The sequence below is a fragment of the Silurus meridionalis genome, chromosome 5, assembly GCF_014805685.1.
Source record: "Silurus meridionalis isolate SWU-2019-XX chromosome 5, ASM1480568v1, whole genome shotgun sequence".
Classification (NCBI taxonomy): Eukaryota; Metazoa; Chordata; class Actinopteri; order Siluriformes; family Siluridae; genus Silurus; species Silurus meridionalis.
Genome location: NC_060888.1, coordinates 9,940,620 through 9,958,354, shown reverse-complemented (window position 1 = coordinate 9,958,354; position 17,735 = coordinate 9,940,620). Strand labels below are relative to the sequence as shown.

General features: G+C 37.4%; 1 protein-coding gene across 2 annotated transcripts; it reads left to right on the top strand.

The window, feature by feature from the left end:
- The first annotated feature begins 641 nt into the window (after positions 1-641).
- Positions 642-13,897, top strand: rraga (Ras-related GTP binding A). 2 transcript variants are annotated; one of them, XM_046850153.1, is made up of 11 exons: positions 642-806; positions 3,795-3,910; positions 4,069-4,168; positions 5,908-5,974; positions 6,848-7,070; positions 8,167-8,262; positions 9,219-9,341; positions 9,499-9,590; positions 9,682-9,797; positions 10,288-10,419; positions 13,281-13,897. In XM_046850153.1, exons 2-10 carry the CDS (start codon positions 3,884-3,886, stop codon positions 10,389-10,391), a joined length of 948 nt encoding a protein of 315 aa, XP_046706109.1. In that variant the 5' UTR covers positions 642-806; positions 3,795-3,883; the 3' UTR covers positions 10,392-10,419; positions 13,281-13,897. The 2 variants fall into 2 exon arrangements, with proteins under 2 accessions (XP_046706109.1, XP_046706110.1); XM_046850154.1 differs by having other exon boundaries at positions 794-932.
- Positions 13,898-17,735: the final 3,838 nt, after the last annotated feature.

Below are 17,735 nucleotides of genomic sequence, written 5' to 3'. Positions count from 1 at the left end.
GTGGAATCAATAAAAAATTCAATCTAACAGAAATTATTAGTGGATTTCAATCATTTACATGCTGATTATTTCTGCCCTAAATGTAACCTATTTTGTTTATATAAAAATCTTTTAATATATAACCTATACTATGTATATACTGATGATTTTTGCCTTACAATTAACCCATACTATTTGTCTATTTTTTTTAGACCAGTGATTTTTCTTTATTCCCTAAATCAGGGGTTACCCACCTTTTTGAAACTGAGAGCTACTTCTTGGGTACCGATTAATGTGAAGCGCTACCAGTTTGATACACACAGTTTTCAGTTTGATCTGAAATAACAAATTTGCTTAATTTACCTTTTATTATATGTTATTATTAATAATTAATGGTATTCATCTATGTGAAGACACTGATCATGTTAATGATTTATCATAATAATTATCAACAATGATTTAACAAAGTAGGAAACAGCTATTTTTAAAAAGGCTCGCGGGCTACTCGTGTGGTCCATGCGGGCTACCTGATGCCCACGGGCACCACGTTGGTGACCCCTGCCCTAAATTATTTCAGGATGGTGACTCTGCGCAGAACAGTATTTCTGCGTTTTATCCGCGCATTCTTCGACGTCTTGAACGCACCCCATGTTTACAATTGGTCACATGCTGTGTTTCTTTTTTTTTTCAACGCCGATTGTTGGAGAAAGTGTGTTACAGCTTGAATAAATCATGGATGTGGGATCTTAATGGCGTCGAGGTTTTAACAAGATAACAGTCAATGGATTGTATTTAATAGGAAGAAGAAATCAGCAACCGAGGGACAGGTATTCGGGGGAAAAGTTTTTCATTCCGTGTTCCGTCTTTATGCGCAGCTCGTTAGCGAACTGCTCTAACCATTAGCCTGCTCCCTGGGCCTTATAGTGCTCTCTGATAATAGCGCTCTCTAAAAGGTATATGTTTTAAAAAAATACATTTCATATATACACGTTATATATATAATAGTCTGCTAATAAAACCAAGACTTTTGGCTAATCGTAGTTAGTAAGCTAGCTAGCTATCTTCTACTGCTGTCTTAACTCGCTGTGTTAGAACAGCTATCTTTCTAAATCAAGTTTATTCAACCAATTATTTTATATTTATACTCAATTTTATTTTTCTTTGTTAGATTTATGCACTTTATATCCTAGCACTTTCATTAGGACTTCCTTACTATTTATTTTTAGAAACAGCTTCCGAGATACAGATGTCACACGACAGACTAACTTGTGATCAGGTGGTCACGTGACAGCAGTTTCTAAACTGGAAAGCATTAAGCCTTTAATCTTCCATAGCAATAACTCATTAGATCCGAGAAGCCCAAACCTTTCCCCATGAAGACCCAAAACTCAAACTTGAGCTGAACGGAAATGTTTATATGCAGATGAAACGTTGCCATGGTACCCTTGTTTATGATGTCATGACGGTGGTTGAGCTGTTAAGGCTCTGGGTCATGATCATAAGATCATAAGAAGGTTTAAGATATGGGCTTCTCCGATTTAGCTATTAAACTATTGCACTGTGATATTTTTAACATTTACTTTACACTAAACTGTTTATAATTGCTATCAAGTGTTTATTTTATTTTTTTTATTTTTGATCTATAGAATCATTCGGATTCTAGTTTGACATTACTTATTGGCAAAAAAAACTTCGATAACCATTTGGCAGAATCCACTTTAATAAAGATTAACAAAAATGCAAAACAACACTGACCTGTGATGCTTGTGATGCTTCCCAGACCCAAAACAGTTCCCAGAGTCCACTTTAAGAACCATGATTCTACAGAGTGCCTCCTGATGATAAAATGTCAAAATTCACACACAAAAAAAGGTGTTATTCCGCATGGGGTCGAATGTCAAGAAACCAAAGGGAATATGCGGAGCATAGAGATAGAGAAAACACGTAGAGCAGGGGTCACCAACCTTTTTGAAACTGAGAGCTACTTCTTGGGTACAGATTAATGTGAAGCGCTACCAGTTTGATACACACAGTTTTCAGTTTGATCTGAAATAACACATTTGCTTAATTTACCTTTTATTATATGTTATTATTAATAATTAATGATATTCATCTATGTGAAGACACTGATCATGTTAATGATTTCTCATAATAATTATCAACAATGATTTAACAAAGTAGGAAGCAGCTATTTTTAGAAAAGGCCCACGGGCACCACGTTGGTGACCCCTAACGTAGAATATATTTTGTAAATACTCGGACCTGTGTATAGACAAAATAGTGTCGGTTTGGACTCATTTTTTATTTTCTGATCTCATTTTCTGGTCTGTTGCCCACGGGAAGCTTTTCTGAAATCTGTTTCATAAATGCCAATACCTTTTTTTATTTTTTTTTATCAGATTTCATTAATTTTACAACCTGGGTTTTCGTGGGTTGTAAATGATATTTTGCATTCAGGATGTTGGGAAACAGGCGAAAAAAAGTCTGATTGAAACCCCCCAAAAACAGGATTCCAACAGCATCAGTACATTGCTGGTTGCTTTAAAGTGTGATGAGTATGCCTGGGAGGTTATCAGAGTTCAAATTGAATGGCATTTGGCAGACAGCCTTATCCTGAGAGACTTACAGTTATCTTAATAATACACTGAGCAGGTGAGGGTTAAGGGTCTTGCTCAGGAGTGCAGCAGTGTTAGCTTCATGGTGGAGGAGTTTAAAGTGATGACCTTTTCATCCAAGGGCTACAGCTTCAGCCACTGAGCTACCATGTCCCACCTACAATTATCGCTAGGTCTCTATTGAGGTTTTGATGGGTTATACTGCCAAAGGTGGGACAGGCCACAGCAGACCATGTTCACTGGGTGGAACAATGACGCAAAGTAGAAGCCATTGGTAGATCTGCGGTAGCTGCTGACACTGTCTTTGAGTCTTTGAGTTTTCAATCTTGACCTTCTAGTACGTTTAAGACTTTTTCCTAAGCGGTCTGAGGCAAGCATTAATCAGAATTAGGTTTATTGGCCAAGTGTGTTGACACACACAAGGAATTTGGTTCCAGTTGTTAGTGACTCTGAAAGTACAGACATAAATATAACTATACATTTAGCTTGGACTCTAAAAACTAAAACAGACTATACAAGACAATAAAGACAATGTGAGACAATATAGACAGTATGAGTATTAAATTAAATGAGTATTAAAGCTGAAGTCTTCAGACAACAGATCCTGGGGTGTAATAATTTTCCTAAGAAGCTCACTAGAAAGGAGAAAGCAGCCTGGTCAGTAGCTCAAAGTTTCCTGCGCAATCACAAAGCCGACAGCTATGTGGAGTTGGGTGAGAAGCCGGTGAAGAGCTACGGCACAATGGGCTCTCACGATGTCTCTCAAAGCCCATGTCCTTAAAACTCCTCTTGTTAAATTCAATAAGAACATGAGTGTAGGGCAAGTGCTTCCTTCAGAATATACTGGCCTCTGAACTTTGTTGCCAAGGACAGTATAACGAGAGCATAATGTGAGAATGTGCGGCTTCATTCTACTATATAACTGTAAAATCTCAAAACATTACTCCAAAATTCTTTGTGGCCCTTTTTACGGATCATTTGAGTTTACATGCAGGTTAACGTTGATGCATATGTGGGCTTTATTTAAACAAAAAGGCACAAATTTGCCTGTTTTTGGATCAAATGGACTCAAAAAGAATGTATGAATAGATTAATATCCATTTTCTTTACATTTGAGGCAAAAATCGATTAGATAATAACACTTACTTTCCAGGAGCGATAATTGTGTTGTGTTGTAACTGTTCTTCTCTTGTGTTGTAGTGTTAAAGACTGAAGAAGATCTTCCGGGTGTGGCAGAGTTTTCTCGGCTTTGGGATTGTTTACAGCAGGCTCCGTCACTGACAGGGAAGATGTCGAGCACAGCCATGAAGAAAAAGGTGATTTAATGACACAAGGGTTTTAACACCAACACGTGATCAGGAACAGTAATACAAGTTCAAATCATTTCTAACATACAGTCTCATTTTCATTTGGATGAATCGAAAGCACAAGAAAAGCCTCTTGATTGGTTTGCTGAGTTGTTCTTGTTGTCTAGGTGTTGTTGATGGGAAAGAGTGGTTCAGGAAAGACCAGCATGAGATCAATCATCTTCGCCAACTACATTGCCAGGGACACTCGCCGCCTGGGAGCCACGAGTAAGACATTTTAACACCAACCGGTGATTCCTCCTCCAGCTGTTTTGCGCTTGTTTATGAACTTCTATTTGAAAACATAGTCTTGTGACTCTTGTATCAGTGTCAACAACTTCACCCTTTTCAGTCAGATCCTGTTTCGAATTCATTATTTCTGAATGAACTGCATAAACAAGACCACACTATGGCTTCTATGGTTAACCATTGGCAGAGCAGATTTTCATTTATTTCATTTAGTACTGTCAAATATGGACTATTTTATATATTTAATTTTTTTTATAATCATTATAACAATAATCACTGCTCAGAATCGGAACAAATCACATATTTTGATTTTTTTTTTTTTAATTCCTCCCCTGCCATGAGGCGCATTGTGCAGAAAGGTTTCCACAGTTTTCACTATTCCCACAACTGAGCACCTATGGGGGGGGGGGCCTTGCTCAAGGGCCCAAGAGTGGCAGAGTTAACCCCTCGACTTCCACCTCCCCCACTTATTATACAGAGTGCTTTTTCTTTAGTTTTGTGATAAAAGCAATGAGTGAGCATTCCTGAAATGTTTCGCCTTTGCTTTTATCTCAGTCCCAAGAACTGTTTTGACCCTTTTTGTTTTATTCAGTTCCTCCAAAATGTGAAAAAGTAGAAAACTGCATTACAAGATTCAATTTAAGAAACGCACCAATTTGCCAAGTGTTTAATTTCTCTGGTTAGAATTTTTTTTTTGTAACAGCATGTTAGTTCCTTTTAGAACTTGGGTCACGGCAACAAAAAATACTTTTTATTTTATTTATTTATTTATTTATTTTAAACCCTGTACATTTAAAGAACAAGGACAGAATCAGGTGCTCAGGATGTGACATGCTGGATGGATAGACAGTGAGACACATAAAACATAACGAAGAAGAAATATATAGATGTGCACATTCAACTATATTTGCAAAAGATGGCTACTTTGATGAGTCAACATTTTGTTTAATAAAATTGAAACTCAATGTTGACTCATCAAAGTAGCCATCTTTTGCAAATATAACCGCAAAAAAAACCCCATAACTTTCTTTCTACACCAGAAACCCAAAATTGTTAGAAAGTTTTCTCCGAACACTGTTACAGACGTTGCCGCAAATGTATTGCACGTGAAGGTTTGCTTTGCTTTCACCTTTCTGTCAAGTTCATCTGCAAATCTGCCAAACCTGCAGTCTGCTCTTCACAATAGCAGTTGTCCTAAGAGCTGCTTATCACACAAGCTGGTGTAGGAAACGGTGCTTTCTGACATCTTGGCTTTCTTTGCAAGTTCTCGAAAAGAAAGAGTTGCAGTGTTAAGGGTTATAATTGTCTTAATTGCCTTTTTTCTCACCGTTATGAGAACAATATACTACTTCCTGCAAATATCGCTTGAGAGGGTTTAGTAACCTTTTTTTCAACACTACATTTATATAGAGGGTTTGTAAGGAATCAGTAAAAGGACCATGTTGGAATTGTTAGCGTCCCCATTCAAGGCTTAATTTACTTTGATTGCTGCAGAACAGCTGTAAGTTTCCCTGAAACGGTTTCAGGATTATCACAGTAGTACAACTTAAAATTTCAATTAAAAACTGAAGAAAGGGTCAACTATTTTAACAGTAGTAGTGTTTCTCACAGTGTGTGGAGTTTTCAATTCTTAAGCTAGTTAAGTTACAGTTTCAGGTCATTTGCTTTATTGTAATTTATAATTCTATATGTAATTGTAATTCTGTATTCTTTTGCAGTTGATGTGGAACACTCCCATGTGCGCTTTCTGGGCAATCTGGTACTAAACTTGTGGGACTGTGGAGGGTGAGTGCTCAGCCTGGTTACTCTTCAATGTTCAAAGATTTTGTGATTACTTGGAACTTTCTAAACTTTTTGGTTGATTCAACAGCATCATGGCTTGGAGACAAATTACACACATCTGTAATATATATATATATATATATATATATATATATATATATATATATATATAGTTGCTTTATTTCAGGAAAGTCATTATACTTGGTAATTTCTTTAATCTTGTATTCATAAGAGAGAATTTTCGTTTTCTCAGTTATTATTATTATTATTATTATTATTATTTTTTTTTTTTAAGAATAAAATACATTTAAATGTATTTTATTCACTGTTATCACTGCATAGCGATTTGTCCAGTGTAGGGCTTTAACAGTACACGTATTATACCTACGTTTTTCGGTACAGAGATTTAATGCAGTCTTTTTTACTTGCGTACCACAGTTGAAATCGGAGTTCCCAAATAAGCAGATCATATCTTCAGAAAATGTAATATTAAATTGAACACATCTGTATTACCCAAATGGGGTCTAACAAATGAAAAAACTTTTTAATTTCAATTTTTACATTTATTTAATGTACACTGTGCCATTCAATTGATTGCTTAATTTAATCAATGAAATGAAAAGTGTATTGTATTAACTAGATTTATTCTATTCTATTTTTATAAAATAGCATCAAACATTTAAATTACATTTTATTTGAACTGTGAAAATGTTGATTTTAAACGCTAACAATAATAAACTGCGTTAATAAAAAAAAAAAAGCGAACCGTAAATTCTGTGTACCGTTACACCCCTGGTCCAGTGGGGTTGATCACATTATGTACAATAGGTTACAGGTTGTTTCCTTGTATTTGCTCACAGTGTGTTTTCTTTTCAGGCAGGATACCTTCATGGAGAACTACTTCACCAGTCAGAGGGATAATATCTTCAGAAACGTGGAGGTGCTGATCTATGTGTTCGATGTGGAGAGCCGCGAGTTGGAGAAGGACATGCATTACTACCAGTCGTGTTTGGAAGCCATCCTTCAGAATTCCCCGGATGCTAAAGTCTTCTGCTTAGTGCACAAAATGGACCTGGTTCAGGAAGACCAGCGAGACCTGGTTAGAAAATTGTCCCTATATATTGTGATAATGAAGATAAGAAGAAGGTTTAGAAAAAGAAGAAACACAAAAGAAATCATTTTTATTTTATTAAATTATTATTAAATTAAGTATACTGTAATAACTAAAGTGTTTAAATAATTTGTAACAGTTGATGAAGAAAACAAATACTATAAAAAAAAAAAAAGATACTGCACTATCAGCATTACAGTATCAGAAAAATGAATTTTGACACAATTGATCATACTGTCTTTTTGGTATCAGCGTATTGCCCTGTCATAAACTGTGACATCATCTGAAATTTCAAATGGAAAAGTAAAGTCCATTTGCAGCTGTTTTCCCTTGTCTTATGTTTTCAAAAATGGAGGCAGTCGGTGAAATTGTGCATTACATTATGGTGCGCTAGATACTCCAAGCAGCCATATGAGTAACCATCTTCACTATCTTACAGTACTCAATCATTTCTCAATCAAAAGAGCGTCCTGGTCTTTTAGTTGTTCTGTCCTTCAGAAAAAGCCTGTTAGCCACTTCAGTCAGGCCACAAACTCATTTAATTTGTCCAAAACTAAAAGGCTTCTGAGTAAGAGGAAATCTGTAGAGTATGAACTGTCATCAGCTTGCTGCACAAGCACCATAATGTCCTCCACAATTTCACAGAGTACCTCCATTGTTCAAAACATTCCACAAAATCGTCTATTACTCGGATTTCCCCTCTTGACGGTCGACTGTAAGTGATGTCACTTCCCAATACGAACAGGCCCAATAATATAGTCCCACTCCTGACACTTGAGTGACAGCTTTCCATGAAAGGCATCGGAAATGTAAATGCAAAAGGAATTGTGATTTCCTTTGAGTTTTGAAAGGCCACGTGCACGACGCAGAGAAAGTGGCAAATAATATTACTTGTAAGACACAGAAAATACAGTTGCAAATGGACTTTCTTTTCCACTTCGAAATTTGGCAGTCACTGTGCGCTCTCGAAAGCGAAAACGCAAGCGGAACGTAGGAAAAACGCAATTGCAAACACAATTTGTAATTCCTCCTAATTGCCTGGAACATCCTTCCATACATCTTTGCTCCTTGTGCGTTAATGCAGATCTTTAAAGAACGTGAGGAAGACCTGAAGAGACTTTCACGCCCGCTGTTATGCACCTGCTTCAGAACCTCCATTTGGGACGAGACGCTTTATAAGGTAAAGCCGTTTGATTTTAATGTTCAGTTTATGACTGTAGCATGTAGATTTTTATATTTTTTTAGACACGATTAACTCGTGTCAACTACTTGTATTTAATCACTTGTATTTAAAGCTGTTTTAATGACTGATACTACACGTAATAATATAAATGTCTTTAGAAAGCAAAGTATATACGTGTACAATGCGTAAGAGATAATCCATGACCAGGGCTATGTTATGTGATGTTAATAAATGATTCGTCATTAAATAAATCATACTCAGAGATAAAATAGTGCAGAAAAATTACATTAATTTGAATGATTTTTAATAAATAGTATTAAATATAGATAGTGTGTGTGTGAATGATGAGCATCCGTGTTGTGCATCCGTGTGATGTGTTTTTTTTTTTATCTTCTCCAATTTATCACGTCTCAGCCCATTTACAGATCGCACCATTTTCTCTGTACGAGTTAAATGATGCCCAGAAATCATCATTTAGCTCAGTGACATCATCGGAAAAGGTTTATCGTAGATGTGTGGCTCTGCATGTTCTAGGGATTAAACCGAGTGGAACAACCATCCAGCAACCAGAATCATTCAGACCGGCAATAATTGAATCAACTATTTAGACAGACCATTATATAATAATGCGATAAGAAAAATGGGTTTTTAGTCCTGCTGAATGTCTGAGAACCTCTAATTATTATATAATAACTTATCCTCTAGATCTGTCAAATGACTTAGCAAAGTTAATACTGGTTTCCAGTATTGTCTGTGGTGAGGGTTATTTTGCTTCATGACACTCTGCTTTAATAACTTTTGATGCCTGTGGGACTGTAGGATTACACTGAGATGTCCACTGCTTTTGTGGTGTGTGTGTGTGTGTGTGTGTGTGTGTGTGTGTGTGTGTGTGTGTGTGTGTGTGTGTGTGTGTGTGTGTGTGTGTGTGTGTGTGTGTGTGTGTGTGTGTTTAGGCATGGTCCAGCATTGTTTATCAGCTAATCCCAAACGTGCAGCAGCTCGAATCCAACTTGCGCAACTTTGCCCAGATCATCGAGGCAGACGAGGTCCTGCTTTTTGAAAGAGCCACCTTTCTGGTAATGCTGACATGAAATCATCTCATTGTTCTGCTTTTCATCATGGCCTACTGTTCTGCTTTCTCAAATCCACTTTCCGCCTTAGACATGGCGAGGAAAAACATGCTTGAAGAAAACATTTTCATTTTTACTCTTCTATTTTGTGCGTCCTTCTCAGGTGATCTCTCACTATCAGTGTAAGGAGCAGCGAGACGCCCATCGCTTCGAGAAGATCAGCAACATTATTAAACAGTTTAAACTGAGCTGCAGGTGAACGTTTCGGTTCTTCTCACTACATAGAATAATCTCGATGACGGTTTCAATCCCGAACTCATTCCGTTTTTCATTTGTAATCCCACAGTAAATTGGCTGCTTCCTTCCAGAGCATGGAAGTGCGCAACTCCAACTTCGCTGCTTTCATTGATGTGTTCACCTCAAACACCTACGTCATGGTGATCATGTCTGACCCTTCCATACGTACGTGAAACTCCAATGTGGTTATCATTAGGTGTCACTCAGGCTCTTTCTTGTGAGAATGTGTATGTCTGTGTGGGGGGGTGTTTGTGTGTATGTTTGTCTTTGTGTGTATGATGAGGGATACGTGAGTGTGCAGGGATGTGTGGGTGGGTGGGTAGGTGTGGGTATGTGTATGTCTGTGTTTGTCTCTCTCTGATCGTGTTTGTGTCTGCTTGTGTGTCTCTGTAGTTGTGTTTTGTTTAGTGATAAAGGATTCATCATTTTTGTGATGCCGATATAAAAGTCAGGCAGATTTTTTTAAAGTTGGTTTTATAACACACATCACTTCACTCTGCTTCAATACCTCTGAACATTTAGACCACACGTAATTTAATCGATTCTGTTACTATATGTTAGTGTTAGTTTGTGCTGTAGTTGTTTTTTTTATTATTATTATTATTATTATAAATCACTATCTTTCTCTTTACTGTCTTTTTCTCTTTGCCTCTAGCCTCTGCTGCTACCCTCATCAACATTCGTAATGCCAGGAAGCATTTTGAGAAGCTGGAAAGGGTGGACGGCCCAAAGCACAGCTTGCACATGCGCATGCGTTAGACAACGAAACCTTGGTTTCTCTCCTTAGGTAAGGCAATCAGAATACAGGCAGAATTTTGCGTCCTTCTCTCTCATCTAAAACATTTGTTTTAAAATATAGGGGTTTTTTTATTTACCGTTTTCATCACGCCACAAAACAGAAATGTTGCTATAGTGTATTTTCTCATAAAAACAAAAAAGGTGTGGTGTGAAAGAAAATGGTAAACACAGGCGTTCAAATAACAGCTTGTGTTGTTTTATTTTATTATTTATATTTTTTGGGATTTATATATATATATATATATATATATATATATATATATATATATATATATATATATATATATATATATATATATATATACATTTATAAGCAGATCTGGAAGTTCAGTGGAAACGTACCTAATATCTAAACTTCACAACATGCTGAAAAATATGTTTTGTTTATGTTCTTCTTTCGGCTGCTTCCATTAGGGGTCGCCACAGCGGATCGTCCTCAGTATCATCAAAACTTTAAAAAAAAAATAATAATAATAATAATGTTTTTTTGTTGTTTTTTTTTATTTAAAATATACATTTTGACCATGTCCTATTAAGAGTTGAAAAAGTTGGTTTGTTATAGTTTTGTCTTTTGCCATAAATCCAATAGCCATAACATTAAAACCACCTGTCTATTATTTTATTCGTTCTCTTATGCTGCCGAAACAACTATATTTAGTCGAGGCCTGGCCTCCACAATGCTTGTGAAGATGCACTCTTGTATGTAGCACTGAGACTTCAGCAGCAGATCTTAAATTGTGAGGTGGGGTCTGTTGCGGTTTTGGACTCGTTTGTACAGAACATCCCACAGATGCTCCGATTGAGACCCATATTGAGTCAACAAGTCTTAAACTTTATGTTCCCCAAAATATTTCTAAACAGTTTGTAGCAGTGTAGGGTTGCCATGAGAGGTACATGAATGTACCTCTCATGGCAACCCTGCTACATGGGAATGTCAGAACCCCATGTTTTCCGAAGGAACATTGCCCAGAGTCTCCTCTGACTTGCCTTCTTTTTATAGTCCATACTAGTTCTTCTCTCAAGTAAGTGATGCGCACACACCCAAAGTCATGATTAAAAGACCAGGCCACCTGTCACTGTACAGAAGGTCAGCATGGGAAGCAGTGCAACCCCATACACAGCAGGCTGTCCACACTATGTTCTGACACTTTTCTTTCTGAGCCTTCATGAAACTTTTCTGTGGTATCGGACCTGAGGATTGTCCGGACTGTTGAGCGCACCCAAATATAAGCCGCACCCACTGAATTTTACAAAGATTTTTATTTTGAACATAAATAAGCCGCACCTGTCTATAAGTCGCCTATAAGCCGCCTGTCTACACTGAAACTAATGAACTTTACACAGGCTTTAACGAAACAGTGTCAACGAGACAGTGTCTGTTACACGGCTTGTATCTAAACAGTAGCCTACCAAGAAAGTCATTGTTCACTGTCTTCCTCCTTCCTTTCACAACAATTTCTCTCTCTTTTGGCATCGTCGTGCGTTTAAAAATCACCATCGGTGAAGCTTTTCTCCCGATGCCGTGCAGCTCAGAACACAGGTGAAGTGCGTTTTTTCATGCCCAGATGTTTTCAGCGTGACGAATGATTCACATTTCCTGTTGCCAGTCCGAGTGAGCGCCAGGTCAAACGTCAGAGGAACCTCATCCATATTTATGATGTGGTGCGGCCCGATTCAGTGGGAGCGCATCTGACTTAATATAAAGAATTTCATTGGTTCACCTGAACCCGTTCGGCAATTTCATTGGTCTAATGTTATGGGGCTCAGTTTTTTGGCATGAAGTTTGTGAAACCGGTAAAAAATCCATAAATTAGCCGCTTAATTGTTAAAGCAATGGGGTTCAAAGCGTGGGGAAAAAAGTAGCGGCTTATAGTCCGGAAAATACGGTACTTTTGGTAGGTATTAACTTCTGCATACCTGGAACACCCCACAAGTTGACAAAAAAGACCTGCCATTTTGAAGATTCTCTGACTAAGCCTCAAATAAGCCTCTATATCTCGCTCCATGACAAGAACCAGTGTAACAAGATAATCAAATTTCTTTACATGCCAGTGGTTTTAATGATGTGGCAGACTGGAATATTAATGATACTTTTACCCAGATAAAGATACTTTCAATACATAAGTCATTGTCCTGTGTACATATTGTGTCCAATCATAATTCAGTTGATATAAATGGGTTTGACACATGTAGAGTTTAATATAATGAAAGAAACTATAATTGTCCTTTGGTTATATTATTTAGACTGTTCCACCCTAAAGTGGGATTGTAGCCACTTTTTTTAATTTTTATTTTATTTTATTATTATTATTATTTATCTTTTATATGGTTGTTATAATCATTTGTTATGCTTTATTGTGTATGCTTTTCTTTCATTCTTTGAATTAGAGCCTTATGTCTTACCCCATGGCAAAAGCAGAAAGGAAGTATTCCTGGTTCAATTCAATTCAATGCATTTGTTGTTTTTTTTGTTTGTTTTGTTTAGTGTTTTTTACAATAGATATTGTCACAAAGCAGCTTTACAAAGATAAAGAAAATGTGTAAAGCCTATTTGTTTAGTGCCTTTAAGTTTATCCCTAAGTAGCAAATCAGTGGCGAAAGTATTGAGGAAAATTCTCTGAGATGGTACGAGGAACAAACCTTCAAGAGGAACCTCAAAAAGAAAACCCATCCTCCTGGTTATTTATAAATATACGAGAAAGGAGTCTAAGAGGCTTAATGTTTTCTGCATCAGCTGTTTTTGTTTTGTCTTTGTAATCATTAACACGTCAAAAGCCCCTAAAAGGAAGGATTTACTTTTCAGTGCATGTCTGATCACTGTTTCTTTTTTTTTTCTCTGTGATCCGCTAGAGGGCCTGCATGCCAGGGAAATGGCACCCTGGGGAATTCCTCATATCTGCTGACTTCACTGCATCCAGGGTGTTTTTCTAGAGACTCTTGGCATTTTTAGACGAGACACTTTGTCGCACCTTTTCCTCCAACGTATGGCTGCTTGGGATTGATGAGGAAATGGGTGTAATTGTGAAAATCTTGTTAAATGAGTGGATTGTTAAGCCAAAAGGAAAAAATAAATAAAAAATCATTTACATTTTATGGATACATTTAAATGTCCCTTAACATATGATCAGTGCCATATAGTGAGCTAAGTTGTATAGGCTTAAACAAACAGTGAATAGAATCTTATATCGATCATGTTCTTTTTCTCTTTCTTTGCGTTCACTTGTGTTTGGTTTACACTGTACAAGCGCTGCTGTGCTGCAGCTTGCCACCATATGGTATATTCTGAAAATGTTGTCTAAAGAGAACAGGACATCATTCTTGTTCATTAACCATCTCAAACGAAGCAAAATTTTACATCTCTCGTCTTTTTCTATACAAAAGATTATTTCTCTATGTTTATTTCCCTATTTATTGTATTGGTGATGGCAACACAAATAAAAGCAAAGCAAATAAAATCAAAGAAAGTATTACTTTTTTGCAAACGTTTAATGTTTTTCTCTGGTTTTTCTTCTACATGTCACATATATATTTATTTAAAATGGGCCTGGGGACATCTTGCTGGAAGGTGGATGTTGGTACCAGATAAGCTGGTTTGCGTATTTCAGAAGTTAAAGATTTCCATAGACTTTCTCACACACAGTCTCTATCAAGTTTGTGCTAAAAACAGAGTTTGCAGGCTGAAACACCATGTTGAGAATTTATCAGACTGGTTAGACCTGGCAGAAAATCTTAAAAAACTCTTATAATCACTCTGAGCAGAAGTTCATCTCAGAATTCTGAAGTTCTACTCCTGTCAGCCAAGAATAAGAATCTGAGGCAATCATAAGCACAGATTCCCTTAATCAGCACAATTACAGTGGGAAAGACATCAGTTTATTTCTTATTTTCAATTGTTCAGTTTGGTCTGTGCCCATTATAGCCTCAGATTCTTGTTCTTGGCTGACAGGAGAGGAATCTAATGTGGTCTTCTGTTATTGTAGGTCATCCACCAAAGGCTTGATATTTAGAGCATGTCGAGATGCTTTTCTGCTCACAAAGGTTGCAATAAATACTAAGATGGGATACTTTATTGTTTCTGGCAGTTCAAAATTCAGTTAAAAACTTGGTTGTTTTATCCAGCTGAACCTCCACACACACATTGTGTGAGTGTTGTGTATAAAAACCCATAGAGATCAGCAATTTCTGATATACCCAAACCAGCCCACAGAGCTCACCGCTTTAATGTGGACATTAACTAGGACTAGTTTTTGTCCTGCATCTTCACCATGTTATGCATCGCACTGCTGCCACATCACAAACTAACTAAACAAACCTGCTAATAATAACCAATTGAACAAGTCTATAAGGATAAATACCCCTTGCATATGGACCGAGACGTATGAGCTTATTCTCTGTTTAACATGCAGGACAAAGATTACACTCAATATCATGTACAGGGTGTACGGGTTACACTTGGTTAGGATGGTTTGAACAATGAATATAGTACACATTTTGGGAACTTAGATTTATAAGAAAGTATCACTAGCAGGTCACTTACAACTCCATGGTACTGGTTACACATATATTTGTTTATACTGTAATGTACATTACAGCACAGTGAAATAATTTTAAGCTATAGCCTAGCAATGTTACAGTAGGTGAGCGCAGGCTGGAGCATAGAGGGTTAACAAGATTTTGGAAGGTGAGAAGATGCCTGAGGAATAGAGAAGGAGTGTGCTGGTACCGATCTTTAAGAATAAGGGAGATGTGCAGACCTGCAGTAACTACAGGAGAATTAAGTTAGTCAGTCACACGATCAAGTTATGGAAAAGAGTAGTGGAAGCCAGGCTGAGAGAAGAGGTGACCATCTGTGAGCAACAGTATAGTTTCATGCTGGGGAAGAGCACCACAGACGCTCTATTTGCATTGAGAATGTTGATGAAGTATAGTAAAGGTCAGAAGGAGTTGCATTGTGTGTTTGTGGATTTAGAGAAAGCGTGCGACAGGGTGCCAAGAGAGGAGTTGTGGTATTGTATGAGGACGTCAGGTGTGTCAGAGAAGTATGTGACACTGGTGCAGGACATGTATGAGGACAGTGTGACAGCAATAAAGTGTGCAGTAGGAACGACAGACTGGTTCAAAATGGTGGTTAGACTGCATCAAGGCTCGGCTCTAAACCCTTTCCTGTTTGCAGTGGTAATGGACAGCTTGACGGATGAGGTCATACAGGAGTCTCCATGGACTCTGATGTTTGCAGATGATATTGTGATTTGTGGTGAGAGTAGCTTGGAGAGGTGGAGGTATGGGCTGGAGAGAAGGGAAATGAGAGTCAGTAGGAGTAAGACAAAGTACATGTGTGTGAATGAGAGGAAGGGCAGTGGAGTGGTGCGGTTGCATGGAGAAGAGGTGGAGAAGTTCAGGTACCTGGGGTCAGCGGTGCAGAGTAATGGAGAGTGTGTTAGAGAAGTAAAGAAAGAGAGAGTGCAGGCAGGGTGGAGTGGGTGGAAAAGAGTGTCAGGAGTGATTTGTGATAGAAGGGTATCTGCAAGAGTGAAAGGGAAAGTTTATAGGACTGTGGTGAGGCCTATGATGTTTTGGACATGTGCAGAGGAGGGACATGGGGTATATCAGTAGGAGAATGCTGAGGATGGAGGGAGGAGGAAAAGAGGAAGGCCAAGGAGGTTTATGGATGTGGTGAAGGAAGACATGCAGGTAGTTAGTTTGAAAGAGGCAGATGTAGAGGACGGGGGGTATGGAGGCGAATGATCTGCTGTGGTGACCCCTAATGGGAGCAGCCAAAAGAAGAAAAAGAAGTCATATATGAATGTGGGTTTTTATTTGTACTTTTCCATGGTAACGCTTAGATTTATTTAATCGGTTTTAAGCGTGTTTCTTTTTATTTAATTTTTTTTAGATCGTTTTCAGCCAAGGCATTTTTTGTATAAACAGTGATACCTTTTATACTCTTCTCTAGCTCTGAGTAAAGTCTGATGAAGTTATTATGCCTATTGAGATGTCTACAAATTGATTTTTGCTTGTTGGCTTCAATCAGAATTGTTAATTAAAACATATGCATGTCTAAAAATGTTTTTAAGTGTGTAAAAAAAAAATCATGTGCTTTTATATTGTTCTTTGTACAGGACTGCAGTGTTTGGAAAATGGGCATATTATGTTATTTAACTCTGCTGTCTGAAATCTGTTAAACAGAAAGCATTGTATGAGTTCAGGTAAAGATGTGGATCCTGTGGTTCGTAACACTAACAGTAATCATAAAACCAGTCCTTGGAATTATGCCATAAAAGATGGTCTTTGTGATATCATGGAAACCTACATCAGTGCAGAAACACACTCAAATGCAATGATTGCTTTATAACGTGGCTTAAGAGAATTTGCCAGAAGATTGAGAACAGATAAGGTTTCCACCGCCGGGGATCTCCCAGACTGTGAGCTCTTTCTTGTTTCCCAGCTGGATATGCGTCATTGCTTCCAAAAAAACAGAAATACTTATGACAAATCCTTCTGTTAAGCACATAGTTATGATTATGTTTTAAATTGTTTTTTGGCTACAACATATTTCTCAAGACTTTCAGACATGTTACAGAAAATGTGCATTTATTGAAGTATAATATGTTCAGTTAATATTTGAAAAGTAAATAAAGAGGGAAGTTTATTTCCAATAAAGTAGTAAAAAAATAAATAAAAAGCAGTTATAGTTTGCTATAGTTTTTTTTTTTATTCCGAATAGTTTCACATTTCCTGTAGATTAGAGCTTTTTATCAGCGAGCGCATCTGACATACTTAATGGACAAAAATTTTTAAGACACTTGACCATAATTTTCATGTGCTTTTTGAACATACCATTCCACATTTTGTCCCCTTTTGCTGTTATAAGATGCTTTACTAGATTTTGGAGAGTGTTTGTGGAGATTTGCACTCAATCAGACATAATAGTGTTAGTTAAGGTACTGGTACTGATGTAGGGTGAGGAGGCCTGGGGTGCAGTCAGTGTTACAATTAATCCAAAAGCTGTTCAATATGGTTGAGGTCAGATTTCTATAGCAGATGAATCTCGCTGTGTGTGCAGTTATGCTGGATCAGGTTTGGGTTGAAGCGAAGGGAAATTGTAATACCACAGGATCCAGACACCTATACCAGAGTGTGCCTCCAAGTTTGTGGTATCAGTTTGGGAAGAACTACAAATGGCTGGAAATATCAGATCATGTAAATGATATATTGTCAACTTCTCATTTAAAAGTTTTTTTCTCATCCTCCACAGGTGAACCACCAAATGATTGGAATTTTGCTTCGCGAAAAATGATTTAAAAT